A 16,270-nucleotide genomic window follows, 5' to 3' on the forward strand; every position below is an offset into this window, starting at 1 on the left:
TTTTTATCATCCAACCATTTTAAAGCATGATTAAACACTGTTGTCACAGCCTCCTCACCTCTAACAAGCTGTCCCCAACCAGTGCCACCAGTAGCTGGCGTCCGAAGCGTTCTCTGACCAGCGCTGCGTTCTCCGAGGCATACATGCTGGTGAAGTCAAACATGGCCACGTCCGGCTGGCCACAGGCATTTATGGCAAAGTCCAGCGTGGGAAGCTGGTAGTTGGTGCCAAAGTCAGCAGCTTCGCGGGCGTAACCCAGCAGAGCTTCCTGGTTCACATTCGTACTGCTCAGCAGCATCTCTGTGTCTATGTAGTCCTACGAGACAAAGTCGGGGGAATTGTGTTTATGAGAGACCATGACCAAAAGGTCAAAGAGGTTAAATGAGATGCAACATACCCCAGGTGTAACAACAGTTATTCACCTTGTATATTAGAGGACCATTAAAGATGGATGCTCTTTAAATTGTACTGGGACGCCAGTCTCAAAGTCCCACATTGTCTTTATGAATGAATTCATGGGATGACTCATGCAGAACCCTGGCAATTGAAGTGAGAGTGAGCGCTGAGAGGGAGTCATAAGCAAGTGAAATATGTGCTCCTTCAGGGATGTTTATAACACTTAGCTTTCATGGATGTCATTGTGGTGCCCGCCCGGCTCATAGGCTGTTCAGCTGGCAGACCACCAAGGATGAGATTCCTCCGACCCGGCATCCTCCTCTATTAACTCCTCACCTCTCCTTCTCTCTCCGCCTCTCTCTCTGTCTTTCTCTTCCTCTCTCTCACACACATCTGAATACAACACCCTCAGACAGCAAGAAAAATCGTCCTGCGTCTGAATCTAGTTGATGATCCCTGATCTAAACAATGTTTGCTCACATGAATGATGACCCCCTTGTCCAGTAGGCTCTGCTTCTTTGCTGTCATGACAAAGTAGTGTGTGTTGTCCTTGTAGTACACAATGTTCTCCAGGTCAATACCTGCAACAAATGACAGACACAGACAGGAAGGTTAAAACACCCCATGATAATGACAGGGTTGAAGATTGCTGTTGTTCAACAATGTGTGGATTTAAGTGCATTCTGAGGGAAGTCTGCTCCTCTGGCTGACTCATTGGCTGTGGGGGATCTCAGGCCCACCTGTCTCCTCTTTGAGGTCCAGGAAGAACTTCTGGTTAAAGATGAAGGCCACACCGCTGATCTCCTCCACCTTGGCCTCGGCCGTGGTGTTCCCGTTGACAAAGTTGGCCGTGATGGCGATAGCCAGCTTACCACGGAACTCCTTCCTCTTGAACCCTGAGAGTGAGAGAAAGAGGGGGAGAGAGAAAGAGAGAGTGAGAGAGAGAGAGAGAAAGAGAGACAGGGATGGGATGTTACTATTCTGGCCAGGCCTGCAGAGGCATACTAATCCAGAGGAAATCTAGCACTGAGCTGTAATCACAGGCCAGTTATTTTAGGATCAGAGATCTTGTTACCGAGGTGATACTGTTTATACCAGGGGAGCGAAAGCCTCGGCGGGAGAGTTGGGTCAGTACTAAAATGTTCTGATCTAATAAATGTGTTTTCCAGGTTGAATAACTTTCACAACTTCAGGTGGAGTAGAGTGCAGCCACTCCTTACATGAACTGGATTACTGTAAGAGAAGGTGCAGTCTCGTTTTTTTCACGTGAGATTTATTATTATTGGCTGCGATTGCATACACTTCTGCTATTTAGGATATCAACCACAATAGAACAGAATCAGTTCCTCTTCAGATAGAAACATTGGGGAATTGCTTCTTGCATTAAAGAGTTTATTGCCATCCTCTCACTGATGCTGAAAAGTTTTTTTTGTTAATGGAGACATTTTAGAGGCTCATTTAACATGAACTTTCTGTGCCCATTCCAAGGCAAAACATAACTGCAGACAAGCCTTAAAATAGACTGAAGCATGGGCTCAGACTTTTAATGCCAGACTGCTATTCACTTGGGTTCCTGTTGCTGCTATTCTCACAGTTATGGTTTCATAAAAAGCTGTCTGACTTTTTAAATGACATGCAAAACCTTGCCTTTGTGAAAGAGAATATGGAGATATCATTTTTAAACGTCTCTTTGTGGTGTCAAAGCTCCACCAAAGCTCCTTAAAGCCTGGAAAAGCCAACCAACCACAGCCATTACCCGAGATACTGTATGTCACTGCAGGCTGTATCTCCCACAGGTCACATGTTAGTATGCTTATAACTGTCCTGGGGAAGAGGAGGGTTCTGCACCAAAGCCCTTCAGTGAAAGAAGATACATCCTCATTACCTGTGACTCAGGAAAGAAAGGAGGATGAATGTTCTAATGTGTTCGGCCTCTCTTCCTCCTACAAAATAATGTGCTTCTGATAGATGCTTTTCTAGGAGGAGGTAGCATTTTAATATGAGCCAGAAATGTTCCATTACGGTCACTGCTATTTCACTGGGACATTTCCCCTCCTCACCTCACTCTTTCCAATGCAGCTGTGTTCCTCTCAGACGATTAGCTGGGTACAGAACAGATTGTGGTATATTTAACCCTCCTCTCAGACAGGGCTTGCATGGCAGTTCAAAAGTAGAAGGACTTCTAAAAAGAAAGTTTTCCCCAGGCTTTTCATCATCCGACGATGACCTAAACGCCTAATTATTTGGAGACAGAAAATGCCCTTTTTAGGAATAAGCATCTGATGTGGATTGGTGAGGGGATGACAGGCATCTGTGAGGGAGAGTCCAACATGCATGCATCAACTGTTGAACAGCATCCAGATGACGACACACACAAGGCCCAATATCTTTTTTATTAAGGTACAGAGAGATGGTGATTTCATGTGTAACTTTGCCCTTTGAAGGAGAGATTAATGACATCACAAAGGGTATCGTTTTACAGAGTTACATTTTATGGCTTCCTAATTTTCGTGGATAAGACTATGCCTTTTTAAATTTATGCTTTTTGTAGCCAAAAGCCGCAGCCAACAACAATTGTATGTTTCTTAGTTACAGTTGTTAGGCTGTTATCCAGACAAAATAATGATATGAGAAAGGTGTCCTGGATATTATTTGAAACAAGCCACTGTCAACAAAGCTACATAAACATACTTTTCAATATAGAAATTGTGTTTGAAGGCGCTTCAGATAATATCCAACTGCATTTTTAACTTGGAGCTAAATTTTGCTTTGGAGCAAGTAGTGTTTAGTAAACATATTGAGCATCTCAGAGAGAGCCATTCCACGGATGTAATCACATGATATCATATACAGTACCATATCACCATATCCTGTGTCTGGGGTCAGATCATTAATGGTATGTAGATATACTCTGCATGGATACAACCCGTCACCCTCCCATCCCTCCAGAGTTCTCACCTTCCAGGGTATTTCTCCTCCCATCAGCCCCCACCACCACGTCAAAGTCAATATTAGCCACAGGGTGATCGGCAGGCCTGATCTCAGCTCTCCAGCCAAGCCCTGAAACACAGACAGAGGAGAGGAGGGAGAGCGGGAAGGGAGGAGAGGAGGGAGAGCGGGAAGGGAGGAGAGGAGGGAGAGCGGGAAGGGAGGAGAGGAGGGAGAGCGGCAAGGGAGGAGAGGAGGGAGAGCGGGAAGGGAGGAGAGGAGGGAGAGCGGGAAGGGAGGAGAGGAGGGAGAGCGGGAAGGGAGGAGAGGAGGGAGAGAAGGTCAGTACAGTTCACAGGGACACACACCTCAAACAAACACACTTATCAGTATACAAGCGGGTAGAGTTCAACCCAGATAGAGAGAATGAGAGGACGTGGGCTAGAGAAACAGACAAAACATTTACTTGGTTGCTCTTTCGGCCTGTTATTTCTGGGGAACAATATTTATGATGCCTATCAACACCAGTGGGGAAAAGGGTTTGCTAATCCTGACAGCTCTCAACCAAGAGGGTGACATAGAGGCCACACACATTGTGTCATTTAGCTCAGCAGACTATACCGTGCTGTAATTATATAAGATGTTGATTAATGTCCGTCTCACTTGTACTGTGTAATTGATACCAGAGCGCTAGCTAGCTACAGTATATAATTCAATATGGTACAGCATTTTAGCACGTAGTGGATCAAATGTGGTGAATAATGTCAGCCACAGAGGCAGTGTGAGACCCCAACAGCGTTGGGTTGGCTGTCGATCCACTGTGTAATATCACCATGTCAAAAATGCATTCCATCATGTCAAGGACACCGAGCACCCTGTGACAGCAAAAGTAGGGGGACCATTCTGTATCCAAATTTAGTAAAGACTCTTGTTTATATCCGTTGGTTGACGTCGCTGTCGAGGAGGCCACATGGGATAGCTAATGACCTCCAGTCCAGGAGTCCAATCAACAAAGCTCTGTAGGAGAGAGGGGGGTCAAGTGTAGAGGTATTTCAGATAGCCAGCCTTTCAGCTCGGCCTCACATCACCACACACCATTCACATCTTGAAGCAGCTAGTACTGTTAAAAGAACTTGGTCGAGGGGGCACGGTTGTAATTACAATGGCTAATCAGCTCTTAATTCACTTCCACAGCCGTAATTTGGCTCTGCTGCTCCTTAAACAAAGCCACTAGGTCTGCTCTGCTCACTGATATTACTGTGTGCTCTGCTCAGCAGCAGCCATAAAATAACATTAGCATCTGGGGAGGTTGCTAACCATTAGCAGCTGAATAGGAATGGTGAAGCAATGATTATGACTTTTAAACATTTGATTTCCATGGCAATGCAAATATCAAATAAAGGGTGATCAGTGCACTGCTGTAACAGTGCTGCTGTTTACTGCTGGTTGCCAAGGAGATTCACTGTTGAATGGGGGAGGCAGAACTACTCTAACAGGTACTAGTTATGGACTGCAGTAACTCCCTGTAGCTCAAGGTACAGTGATGTAAAGCAGCAGAATGCTATGGTGTGGGAGAGAATATACTGTGTTGGGATCCTCTTGGCAGCCACATACAGATATAGGATCTTAATTTGATCAACCTGTATGAAATGTTATACTTGTATCAACTTGTAGAGGTTTTTCAAAAGGATTCTGAAGTTTGTAATTTCCACTTCGAAATTTCAGACTGAATTTTCCCTTAAGAAAAATGTATCAACCTCAAAAAAAAAATTCATTAATTATAATCCACATAATAATTCCCATTTCCTGTTGCTGCAGGATTAGTTTCCTGCTGTAGCAAATTGGATCAAATTAAAATCCTACATCTGTAACAGTCTTATTGAATGTTGCAAAGCTCATGTTAAGGTGCACTGTTGATGTTCTCCAAATGCATTGCATAAAGCCCTTCAACCCCAACTAGCCTGTCTGATATTGAAAGTCTGGTCCCAAATGCTGTAACCTAGCCCTTGCCTGAACCCTGAACTACATCCAAAAGACCTGGAAGGGTGAGCAGAAAGGAGCAGGGAAGATGGGTTGATGGGTACTAGGCCAATGTTGATGGATTTCAATGGACATATAGCTACTGCAAGTGACGGCCTGTAAGTGGACTGTCACTCACCGTCATTCTCCTGGTTCTCTGGAGGTTCCAGCAGCTTGACAAACTCCACATTGACGTGGAACTCCACAGCTGCGAGCAGGGCGATCTTCAGCAGCATGAGCTGGAGCTGACGAATACCTGGCAAACAAAGACAAGAATCAGGGGGTCTTAGAACCATGCAAGAAACTCAGCTGGATTTTCTGGCTTATCTAATACAGTACCTAGTACATGCACACTGCACAAGCATCCATGCATTTACACATTATACACACACTTGACAGCTGTAGAAAGATTTGCTTTTAACAGCAGCAGTTGGCAGCTCTATTTTGTATCTCTGTAGCTAAGAGCAGGTGGAAGGTTCACCTTCCATGGCTCACAACCTTGACATTATGCAACGGAAGGTATTGGCAGCATCAAGGCTACCAGACAAAAAATAGCTTTGGAGGGGAATAGGATACAATAGCATAATCATAAGCTAAGAACATAAATCCAACAATATCGATAAGCAAAATATTACGTTGCAAAAGTAAGTACATGTCGGGCTATGGGAATTGGCTGTTATTAATAACAACTGTTATGGCTGTACGGGCGGAAAGGTTTCCTGGTGAGATGTTGACTCCACATGTAAAGGTGCTTACTGATGTGGTCTATGGCTCCAGCACAGAATTTGCCATAGAACTTCTTAGCCCCGAGGCCCTTGAGGTCGTGGATGGTGTAGGGCCACAGGTGCAGCACGTTGTTCCTGGAGAAGGTGTCCCTCTTCTCAATCACCACCACCTTGGCCCCCAGCAGAGCCAGCTCGATTGCCGTCCGCAAGCCACATGGGCCTCCCCCGATGATAAGGCACTGCAGGGACAAGAATGACAGAGGGACAACATTATCATTATGAGTGCAAATAAATAGGACTCAAAATTGTATTTCAGTCACATTTCTGTTACACAAAATGCAATACATGTCACGATGTCGGTTCCTCTCCTTGTTAGGGCGGCGCTCGGTGTCGCCGGTCTTCTTGCCATCATCGATCCACTTTTCATTTTCCTTTTGTTTTGTCTTGTCTTCCCACACACCTGGTCTCAATTCCCTCATTACATGTTGTGTATTTAACCCTCTGTTCCCCCTATGTCTTTGTGCGTAATTGTTTATTGTAAGTGCATGTGCACGTTTTCTCTGGTGCGCGACGGGTTTTGTACCCATTTGTTTGTTGTTCTGGTTTCCGGTGGTTTTATGAATAAAACTGCTCCGTTGATTACCCAGTTTACGCACTCCCTTACAACACATGTGTACATCATAACCATATGCCTGCCAAAGAGATCATATACTGTATACGTGCCTTATCACCATAATAAATAATACTTACTGAAAATAGAATCATTGTTTAAACATGTAGACATACTCAATAGCAGATGAAATATGAGGGGATGAGTTGATGAGTGTTTACTGTATATTGCCAAGTAAACAGACAGAGTGTCTAGGGTAGATGTTTATGGTGACAGTATGTTGTGTGTTACTCTGACCCAGGGCTGGGAGAGTATGTGTCATTACCTCAACAGTAGATCCTTATTACAGCCTAGTCATATCAAAGACATGATTCATGCATCTGCATCACTCAAATATGCATGAAGTCAGTTATTTTGGGTTAAAGGATCCTTCTGAGAATGTGTGGTGAGAACATGACTTCATCCAGCCTTCTAGAAAGGATGAGAAGGGACTTTTTGGGGGTGTTAGTTCTTCTGAGGAATCATCTCACTGTCCAACCACTCCTGAGTCAGACAGTAGCCCCTGCTGTGCCCAACGAGTTCGGCTGCTTCCTGTTTCCTTAACCTTATAACCAATCAGAGCCTCTCTCGACCAGGCTCAGCTAACTCAGCCCACTGTGACCTTTTCATTTCAGATACCTTATTTCCTCCCCAGCCCAGTCAACCCACACACCTGACCTCTAAATCCCCAGCAGTATATTTGAACAGCAGGACTCACTTCCTGTCACCCTGTGTGTCTGCCTGAAGGGCCACAGGAACTCCCATGTGTCACTCCGATCAGTATTGTGACACGGTTGTGTTTCAGCCCCAGCCTCAGGGGCCTTATCATGTTTGTATACTGTGGCTCTATGCTGAATGGGGTATACTCTCTCTCTTTTTCTCTAGCTCTCTATCCTTCTCTCTCTCGTTCTCCCACTCGCTCTCCTTCACTTTCTCTCCCCCCTCTATTCCTGCCCCTTTCTCTCTCTCCCGCTCTGTCCTAGGGTGCTGTTTACAGAGCTAAACGTGGCAGCTGCCCAGATCACACCCATAAATGGTACCGCTGCTCCCGGCAATAAAAATATGATTGGGCTTTAGTCATTCTGTTTTCTCATTCTATGTGTGTGAGTCTGCTGCCAGGGTGTCATCAGGAGGCGAAGGAGAACATAACATTAGCAGCCTAGGGGTATGAGGTATTCGATACTCATCAGGTATACCTGTCAAACCCAGGTGTCTGGACAGGCCTGGCCCAGTTCTTTTCATCACGAGGAGTGATTAAAGTGAATGGGCTCTTTAACCATTGTCAGGAGAATAAGACAGTCACCGAGACGTGCCAGGTGTGTTAAGCATCACCGCCACAGAGGAAAAAGAAAAAAACATGTGGAACAATGCCTTATTCACAAACACAGAACAACATCAGCTCAGTTTATTCAGATGTGCCTAACCACACAATCCCACAATGTGGGGAATTATCAAACCTGATATGAGCTAGATAATCACTATCAAAGCACTACCTTTGTTTTAGTCTGTCTCTATGGTGCTATGAGAGATGAGCGGTTTGTTTTTCCTGTTTCTATGCGATGCTGTGTTATCGCAGATGGGAGGGCTTCCTGAGGGCCCACTGCAGTTCTGCTGAGTCAGACCACAGCTACTTCCTGTCTGTCCCCCACCTGTGACCTCACCCCCTCACCAGGAGTGTGACCTCACCCCACCTCACCTTTCACTTCTCTCCCGTTCATTACTTACTGCACCTGGAGCCCTATTAGCTGTCAATCAAATCAAAATCAAATTAAAGTTTATTGGCCATGTACACAGTTTATCATACTCAGATCATGCAGAATGTAGACTGGAGGCCAACTCAAACATGCTTATCAAAATGGAAAGTGGACATAATGTCAGGCAGTTGGTAATTATTTTCTCCTAGAATCCTGATCAATCTATAGAGCTCAAGACTATAGGATACTGCTGAACCAAGCATTATCCTCCATAACTGCACTGTTTTTGAATGAGTACAAATGACTTGTTATACTCTACGGAGAATAGTATGTCCTCTAAGGTCATAGGCATTGACTGGTGGTCTCCAGTGTGTCCAGTGTGTTCATGCTGCCAGCCAGGTTAGATTGACAGGAACACCACCCAACACTGGGCTGAGTGGAGGTCCTTAACACACATGCTTATTCTGGCTTCACCGGAGTAAAACAAACTGACTGTGTGTGTGAGTGAGCGAGCAGAGCCTGTGCACCTGCAGACATGATGTGATGCCTCACTAGCTTGGCTCAGCGCACGGTGGTGGCTCACGCTGTTTTGGGACAAAATGTCAGACTCAAGGTACTCAATCAACTGAGAGAGACCACCGGGAGAGCCACAACATGAACTGGCAACCCTCGTAGACAGCCATGGGAATTAGAAGAGAAGAAAAGGTGCAAAAAGGTGCAATACTCCTGTCTGAGCATGAAATAGGCCTGAGAAACAGGCAATGAGGGCACAGTGTGTCTCTGAACTTTCAAATCATACCGTAGAAGGTTCCATACAGTGAATTATTTGCTCAGTGGAAGCACACTTTTCCACAGCATCAAACCATATAATTAAGGGATGTCAAGAGAGGATGCCAAGCATGGAAATGTTGATGACACACTGTTCAATGATGGGCCATCTAGGGTGAGATTTACGGGCATGGCATAGACAACCTGTTATAGAGGAGAGCTCCTCTACAATGAGGGGGGAAATACAGTAGGAAATCAAAAAAGCAGTTGTTACGTCTTTAATGCTAACCCGCATTCAGTGGGTTGTGAAGTAAAGAGTTTGTGTCTTCACTGTAGTTTAGTCTAAAGGGCAGGAGACGGGGGAACTGAACAGTGTAATAAACAACAACACAATGAAAACGTTTCCATGTGCTTCATACATGAGGTAACATGATACAGGCATAACGGTTCACACAAGAAAAAGGAAATGAAATGTAACACTTGTGATTGAAGGTATTTCATGAATGCCCAAACCATTACAAACATATTACATAGCTCAAGGAGAATTACGTTTGCACAACGGAGACTACAAACTATCAGGCTATTTGCCATTTCATTTAATTAGGCTATTACTGCAAAAATAGTATATGTCATAATGTGGAGTTAGATTGCCTAATAATTAGAGGGCTTACTTTGTAATTGTGATGTAGAAATGCAGAGAACACACAAATCAGATCCTTAATAGAAAACAGTGTCTGTATTTTGCTGAGGTATACTGGCGCTGAAGTGCAGGTCAGGAGCTCACCTTCAGGACATAGCCGGTCCAAATAGTTTCCATAGAATCTGGCACTGGACAGCGGCACCGCCCTGGAAAACTAACAGTCTCTCTCACTGGGCCTCTTCCCACTTCAGCTCACTTCTCCAGACCTCTCGGATGAGACGAGCACAAAGCAACTCTGACACTATTAAAATAAGCTTGTCAGATCTCGGGCTCAAGAAGCCACTTCAATAGGCCTAAAGCACTTACATTTAACAGCATCATCAGGGAAAGAGACTAAGCCCAGTAACATGTGTCCTATGACCATTCTGTTCAGTGTATCTGCTTCGGATTTAAAAAACATTCATATGGGCCTTCATTGTGTTCCTCATTAAAAACGTATATAGAAGAAACCAACAGTACGTGTGTGTCATTAGCATTATAGCCAGCTGTATGCAGTAACAAACTGGGGATGACTTCATATCCTATACAGATTGTAGCTCCAGCAGGCATTTGGAAGCTGGGTGAGGAATGCTATCACGTTATTATTCCCTGTGAACCACCACCAAACCCTAACTCAACGGTTACGTCATCCACTCCTTGTGAAGAAAGTAAAGTAATTTATCAAGTTGTGGCAGATGGGCTGCAATTAATCACAACAGGAGAGCCATATACTGTACCACTATCTGTGGGAGATGTCCGTCAATCATTTTACGCCTTAAATCTCCTATTCTGTAAAGAGACTTCAAACAAAAGAAGTGAGGGTAAGTTGAATTCTGGCCTACGTTTTTTACAAGGTCGTTTCTCCTTCACAAAATACACTTCCATCCACACAGCCAGAGTAATGAAATACTTATGTGAGTCTCTCCTACTGTACCAACAGTATGGTTAATTACCCAGAACTCAGAGACTGTACTGTACATCTGTTTCATTACTTTGATCAATAAGGCCATTCTACGCTGTCCTGTGGCTTGTCAGACTGAGGAATCCTAGCTGAAACTATTTGGCACGGGACTAAACACAATCAGACACTTTAAATGAAAGGTTCAATAGAACCGGGATAACACCTAATCATGGCATACTCTCAGATCAAGGGGGTATATGGTGTTCCAACCTGGTTTATAGTTGGTATCAGAGAGAACTAGTAAAACCTGGCTTATTTTGGATAACTTAAAACACACTTTAATAATATCTGGGCAGGGTTCCAACCCTTCAGGAGGGCCCATTAAAAAACACCACCCTCTCAGTAGAACTAAGAAAAATAATCACACTTGCTGAGTGATGCTGTCTGTGGCTGTGTGTTATGAAAGCATTTTGGTGACTGATTGCGGGTGCTGTGTAGCTTTGTAATGCACCATTCTGCCAAGCTGAAAGGGGCAAGGCTCTGTAGAGCTGTGGATGAGGAGGGATGAGGATAGTGCTGAAGAGAGTTACCGTAAAGGCGCTGGTATGCTTCCCAGCCGAAACAGTTCGGAAGAGTTTGTGCATATATTATGATGACATTTTGTGGCGTTTGTACGTTTTGGACTTCAGTGAGGGTTTTTTCATCTGTTCGGGCACAATGAGAGAAATACTGCATCTGCACCCAAACATCTAAGTTAGATGTAAAATTGCGCGTATAAGATCTCCTCTGAAAAAATGTCAAAATTAATGGCAGATTTTTTGAGTTATCTTAGATTAATTCTGACTATATTGAGGAAGTATATACTGGCTATGGGGTCTAAACCACACTGCACACTGCCCTAACCCATCTGGACAAGAGGAATACCTATGCGAGAATGCTGTTCATCGACTACAGCGCAGAATTTAACACCATAGTACCCTCCAAACTCGTCATCAAGCTCGAGAACCTGGGTCTCGACCCCGCCCTGTGCAACTGGCTACTGGACTTCCTGACAGGCCGCCCCCAGGTGGTGAGGGTAGGTAACAACATCTCCACCCCGCTGATCCTCAACACGGGGGCCCCACAAGGGTGCGTTCTGAGCCCTCTCCTGTACTCCCTGTTCACCCACGGCTGCATGGCCACGCACGCCTCCAACTCAATCATCAAGTTTGTGGACGACACAACAGTGGTGGGCTTGATTACCAACAACGATGAGACGTCCTACAGGGAGGAGGTGAGGGACCTCGGAGTGTGGTGTCAGGAAAATAACCTCACACTCAACGTCAACAAAACAAAGGAGATGATTGTGGACTTCAGGAAACAGCAGAGGGAGCACCCCCCTATCCACATCGACGGGACAGTAGTGGAGAGGGTAGCAAGTTTTAAGTTCCTCGGCATACACATCACGGACAAACTGAATTGGTCCACCCACACAGACAGCGTTGTGAAGAAGGTGCAGCAGCGCCTCTTCAACCTCAGGAGGCTGAAGAAATTTGGCTTGTCATCAAAAGCACTCACAAACTTCTACAGATGCACAATCGAGAGCATCCTGTCGGGCTGTATCACCGCCTGGTACGGCAACTGCTCCGCACACAACCGTAAGGCTCTCCAGAGGGTAGTGATGTCTGCACAACGCATCACCAGGAGCAAACTACCTGCCCTCCAGGACACCTACACCACACGATGTCACAGGAAGGCCATAAAGATCATCAAAGACAACAACCACTCGAGCCACTGCCTGTTCACCCCGCTATCATCCAGAAGGCGAGGTCAGTACAGGTGCATCAAAGCAGGGACCGAGAGACTGAAAAACAGCTTCTATCTCAAGGCCATCAGACTGTTAAACAGCCACCACTAACATTGAGTGGCTGCTGCCAACATACTGACTCAACTCCAGCCACTTTAATAATGGGAATTGATGGAAATTTATGTAAAAATGTATCACTAGCCACTTTAAACAATGCCACTTAATATAATGTTTACATACCCTACATTACTCATCTCATATGTATATGTATATGGGGTGGCAGCGTAGCCTAGTGGTTAGAGCATTGGACTAGTAACCGGAAGGTTGCGAGTTCAAACCCCCGAGCTGACAAGGTACAAATCTGTCGTTCTGCCCCTGAACAGGCAGTTAACCCACTGTTCCCAGGCCGTCATTGAAAATAAGAATGTGTTCTTAATTGACTTGCCTGGTTAAATAAAGGTCAAATAAAAAAATTAAAATACTGTACTCATTTAAACTGCTGTATCTTGCCATCTTTATGTAATACATGTATCACTAGCCACTTTAAACTATGCCACTTTATGTTTACTCATCTCATATGTATATACTGTACTCTATACCATCTACTGCATCTTGCCTATGCCGTTCTGTACCATCACTCATTCATATATCTTTATGTACATATTCTTTATCCCTTTACACTGTGTATAAGGTAGTAGTTGTGGAATTGTTAGGTTAGATTATACTTTGGTTATTACTGCATTGTCGGAACTAGAAGCACAAGCATTTCGCTACACTCGCATTAACATCTGCTAACCATGTGTATGTGACAAATAAAATTTGATTTGATTTGATTTGAAAATGTACACTTGAAGTCGGAGGTTTACATATACTTAGGTTGGAGTCATTAAAACTCGTTTTTCAACCACTCCACAAATGTCTTGTTAACAAACTACAGTCTTTGTGCATGACACAAGTCATTTTTCCAGCAATTGTTTACAGACAGATTAATTCACTTAAAATTCACCTTATCACAATTCCAGTGGGTCAGAAGTTTACATACACTATGTTGACTGTGCCTTTAAACTTTGATAAATTCCAGAAAATTATGTCATGGTTTAAGAAGCTTCTGATAGGGTAATTGACATAATTTGAGTCAATTGGAGGTGTACCTGTGGGTGTATTTCAAGGCCTGGTTCATCCTTGGGAGCAGTTGCCAAACGCCTGAAGGTACTACGTTCATCTGTACAAACAATAGTATGCAAGTATAAACACCATGGGACCACGCAGCCGTCATACCGCTCAGGAAGGAGACGTGTTCTGTCTCCTAGAGATGAACGTACTTTGATGCGAAAAGTACAAATCAATCCCAGAACAACAGCAAAGGAACTTGTGAAGATGCTGGAGGAAACAGGTACAAAAGTATCTATATCCACAGTAAAACGAGTCCTATATTGACATAACATGAAAGGCCGCTCAGCAAGGAAGAAGCCACTACTCCAAAACCTCCATAAAAAAGCCAGACAACAGTTTGCAACTGCACATGGGGACAAAGATCGTACTTTTTGGAGAAATGTCCTCTGGTCTGATGAAGATGAAACAAAAATAGAACTGTTTGGCCATAATGACCATCATTATGTTTGGAGGAAAAAGGGGGAGGCTTGCAAGCTGAAGAACACCATCCCAACCGTGAAGCACGGGGTTGGCAACATCATGTTGTGGGGGTGCTTTGCTGCAGGAGGGACTGGTGCACCTCACAAAATAGATGGCTTCATGAGGTAGGAAAATTATGTGTATATATTGAAGCAACATCTCAAGACATCAGTCAGGAAGTTAAAGCTTGGTCGCAAATGGGTCTTCCAAATTAACAATTAGCCCAAGCATACTTCCAAAGTTGTGGAAAAATGGCTTAAGGACAACAAATTCAGGGTATTGGAGTGGCCAACACAAAGCCCTGACCTCAATCCCATAGAACATTTGTGGGCAGAACTGAAAAAGCGTGTGCGAGCAAGGAGGCCTACAAACCTGACTCAGAAACACCAGCTCTGTCAGGAGGAATGGGCCAAACTTATTGTGGGAAGCTTGTGGAAGGTACCCAAAACGTTTGACCAAAGCTAAACAATTTTAAGGCAATGCTACCAAATTGAGTGCATGTAAACTTCTGACACACTGGGAATGTGATGAAAAAAATAAAAGCTGAAATAAATAATTCTCTCTACTATTATTCTGACATTTCACATTCTTAAAAAAAGTGGTGATCCTAACTGACCTAAGACAGGGAATTTTTATTAGGATTAAATGTCAGGACTTGTGAAAATCGGAGTTTAAATGTATTTGGTTAAGGTGTATGTAAACTTCCAACTTCAACTGTACAAACAGTACCATTGCAGCTTTTTCTAGTTTTTTCTAGCTTTTCAAAAGAAGGTTCAAGAGAAGGCTAGGCGCCAACCGAACTGAAGCATGCTGATGCTTTAAGTGTGTGTGTGTGCGTGCGTGTGTGCGTACGTGCATGCATGTGCATTTGTGAACATACGTGTGTAAATACTAAGATGAAATTTGAGTTCTGTCTGATCAGAAGAACACACCTTCTCAGCTGTTTATATGCTCCAGCTGCAGTAAAGGATAGTAGCTGATTTAATGTGTCCTGACAGGTACAGTTTAAAGTGATGACCATGACGTTGCCTAAGTCACTACTCTCCCTATAACAGAGCACTTCTCTACTAAGAATAGACAAACTGCCGATTGTCTAAAACCGATTATAGCCGGGAAAAAGTCAGAGAATCAGTCACACCTGTCACTATTGTGACTTGAATACTGATTAATCATAGGTCCAATGGGTCAGACCAGTCATACAACTCACAGCTACACAAAGAGAAGTGAAATGCATAACATTCATAAATATTACTTCCACATGAATATATTGGGATCTTATTTCAAACTACTGTAGAGTGTGCACTGTGCAGTCAAGACAATTTTCACACTGATGGTCTTGTAGTTCTTTGTCTCTTTTATCTCCAAAGACTTCCATGCAACAGAGCTCCGTGTACAGTGTGCACATAACACCAGAGGAAAAACAACACCTCTGTATGATGCAAAGCAAGTGTCCCTCGAATGTCATGGTGAGTGGCTGTTAGCTTACCTTGGTGCCCACACAGGCTTGGCCCTTCTTGTACTCCTTGTGGCAGGTTCTCTTGTCCAGCTTGGTCCAGAGGGCTTTGGCCCTCCAGGATGTGAGCCTGGTCTTCAGACTACAGTAGAACGTCTCATGGTCCTGTGGGTCTAGATCCAGCAGCCTGCACAGGAGGTTGAAGGACTGTAGGGTGCCCTTACAGGTGGAGGCCTGGATGAAGTTCTCAAACAGCTTCCCTGCCTGGTCCTTCTCCTCCTCTGTCTCCCCCATCTTTCCCAGGAGGAGTGCAGGGTGCTTGGCTGGTGCTGGCTTGCCTTTCCTCCTCTCTCGCTCTCCCCCAGCTGTCTCAGTGGCTACACCCACAGCCTGGCCCCCATGGTCATGCCCAATCTGAGGAGGTACAGAGAAAACATATTGAGTCGGATGTCATCGCACGGCCTTTAGAAGTGCAGAATCCTTATCAGATGGCTTTATGGAACATTGGGAGAAAAAAAATTAAACAGTCAAGTTTTGGACAGGAAAAGGCACAACCCTCGCTAACCATTCTTAGTTTTATTATTTACGTTTAAAAGTTTGATGTTTCGGCCTTCAATGGCCTTCAATGGCCTTCTTCAGA

At 44.3% G+C, this 16,270-nt stretch overlaps 1 protein-coding gene across 8 annotated transcripts in view; it reads right to left on the reverse strand.

Moving 5' to 3' along the window:
- LOC109895259 (F-actin-monooxygenase MICAL2) overlaps positions 1-16,046 on the reverse strand; it is a 34,014-nt gene extending 17,968 nt beyond the window's left edge. For all 8 annotated transcript variants that reach the window (XR_004210873.1, XM_031830879.1, XM_031830877.1 and 5 more), the window contains exons 1-7: positions 15,664-16,046; positions 6,100-6,307; positions 5,483-5,599; positions 3,355-3,456; positions 1,137-1,292; positions 877-977; positions 59-316 (exon numbers count right to left, since the gene is read on the reverse strand). Coding sequence is in view for 7 of the 8 variants with exons in the window: in XM_031830879.1 (XP_031686739.1) it covers positions 59-316; positions 877-977; positions 1,137-1,292; positions 3,355-3,456; positions 5,483-5,599; positions 6,100-6,307; positions 15,664-15,924 (1,203 nt within the window). In the remaining variant the exon portion in view is untranslated. The remainder of the gene's footprint in view (positions 1-58; positions 317-876; positions 978-1,136; positions 1,293-3,354; positions 3,457-5,482; positions 5,600-6,099; positions 6,308-15,663) is intronic.
- Between the last annotated feature and the right edge of the window lie 224 nt (positions 16,047-16,270).

This window comes from Oncorhynchus kisutch, linkage group LG8 (genome assembly GCF_002021735.2).
Source record: "Oncorhynchus kisutch isolate 150728-3 linkage group LG8, Okis_V2, whole genome shotgun sequence".
In the NCBI taxonomy this organism is placed as follows: Eukaryota; Metazoa; Chordata; class Actinopteri; order Salmoniformes; family Salmonidae; genus Oncorhynchus; species Oncorhynchus kisutch.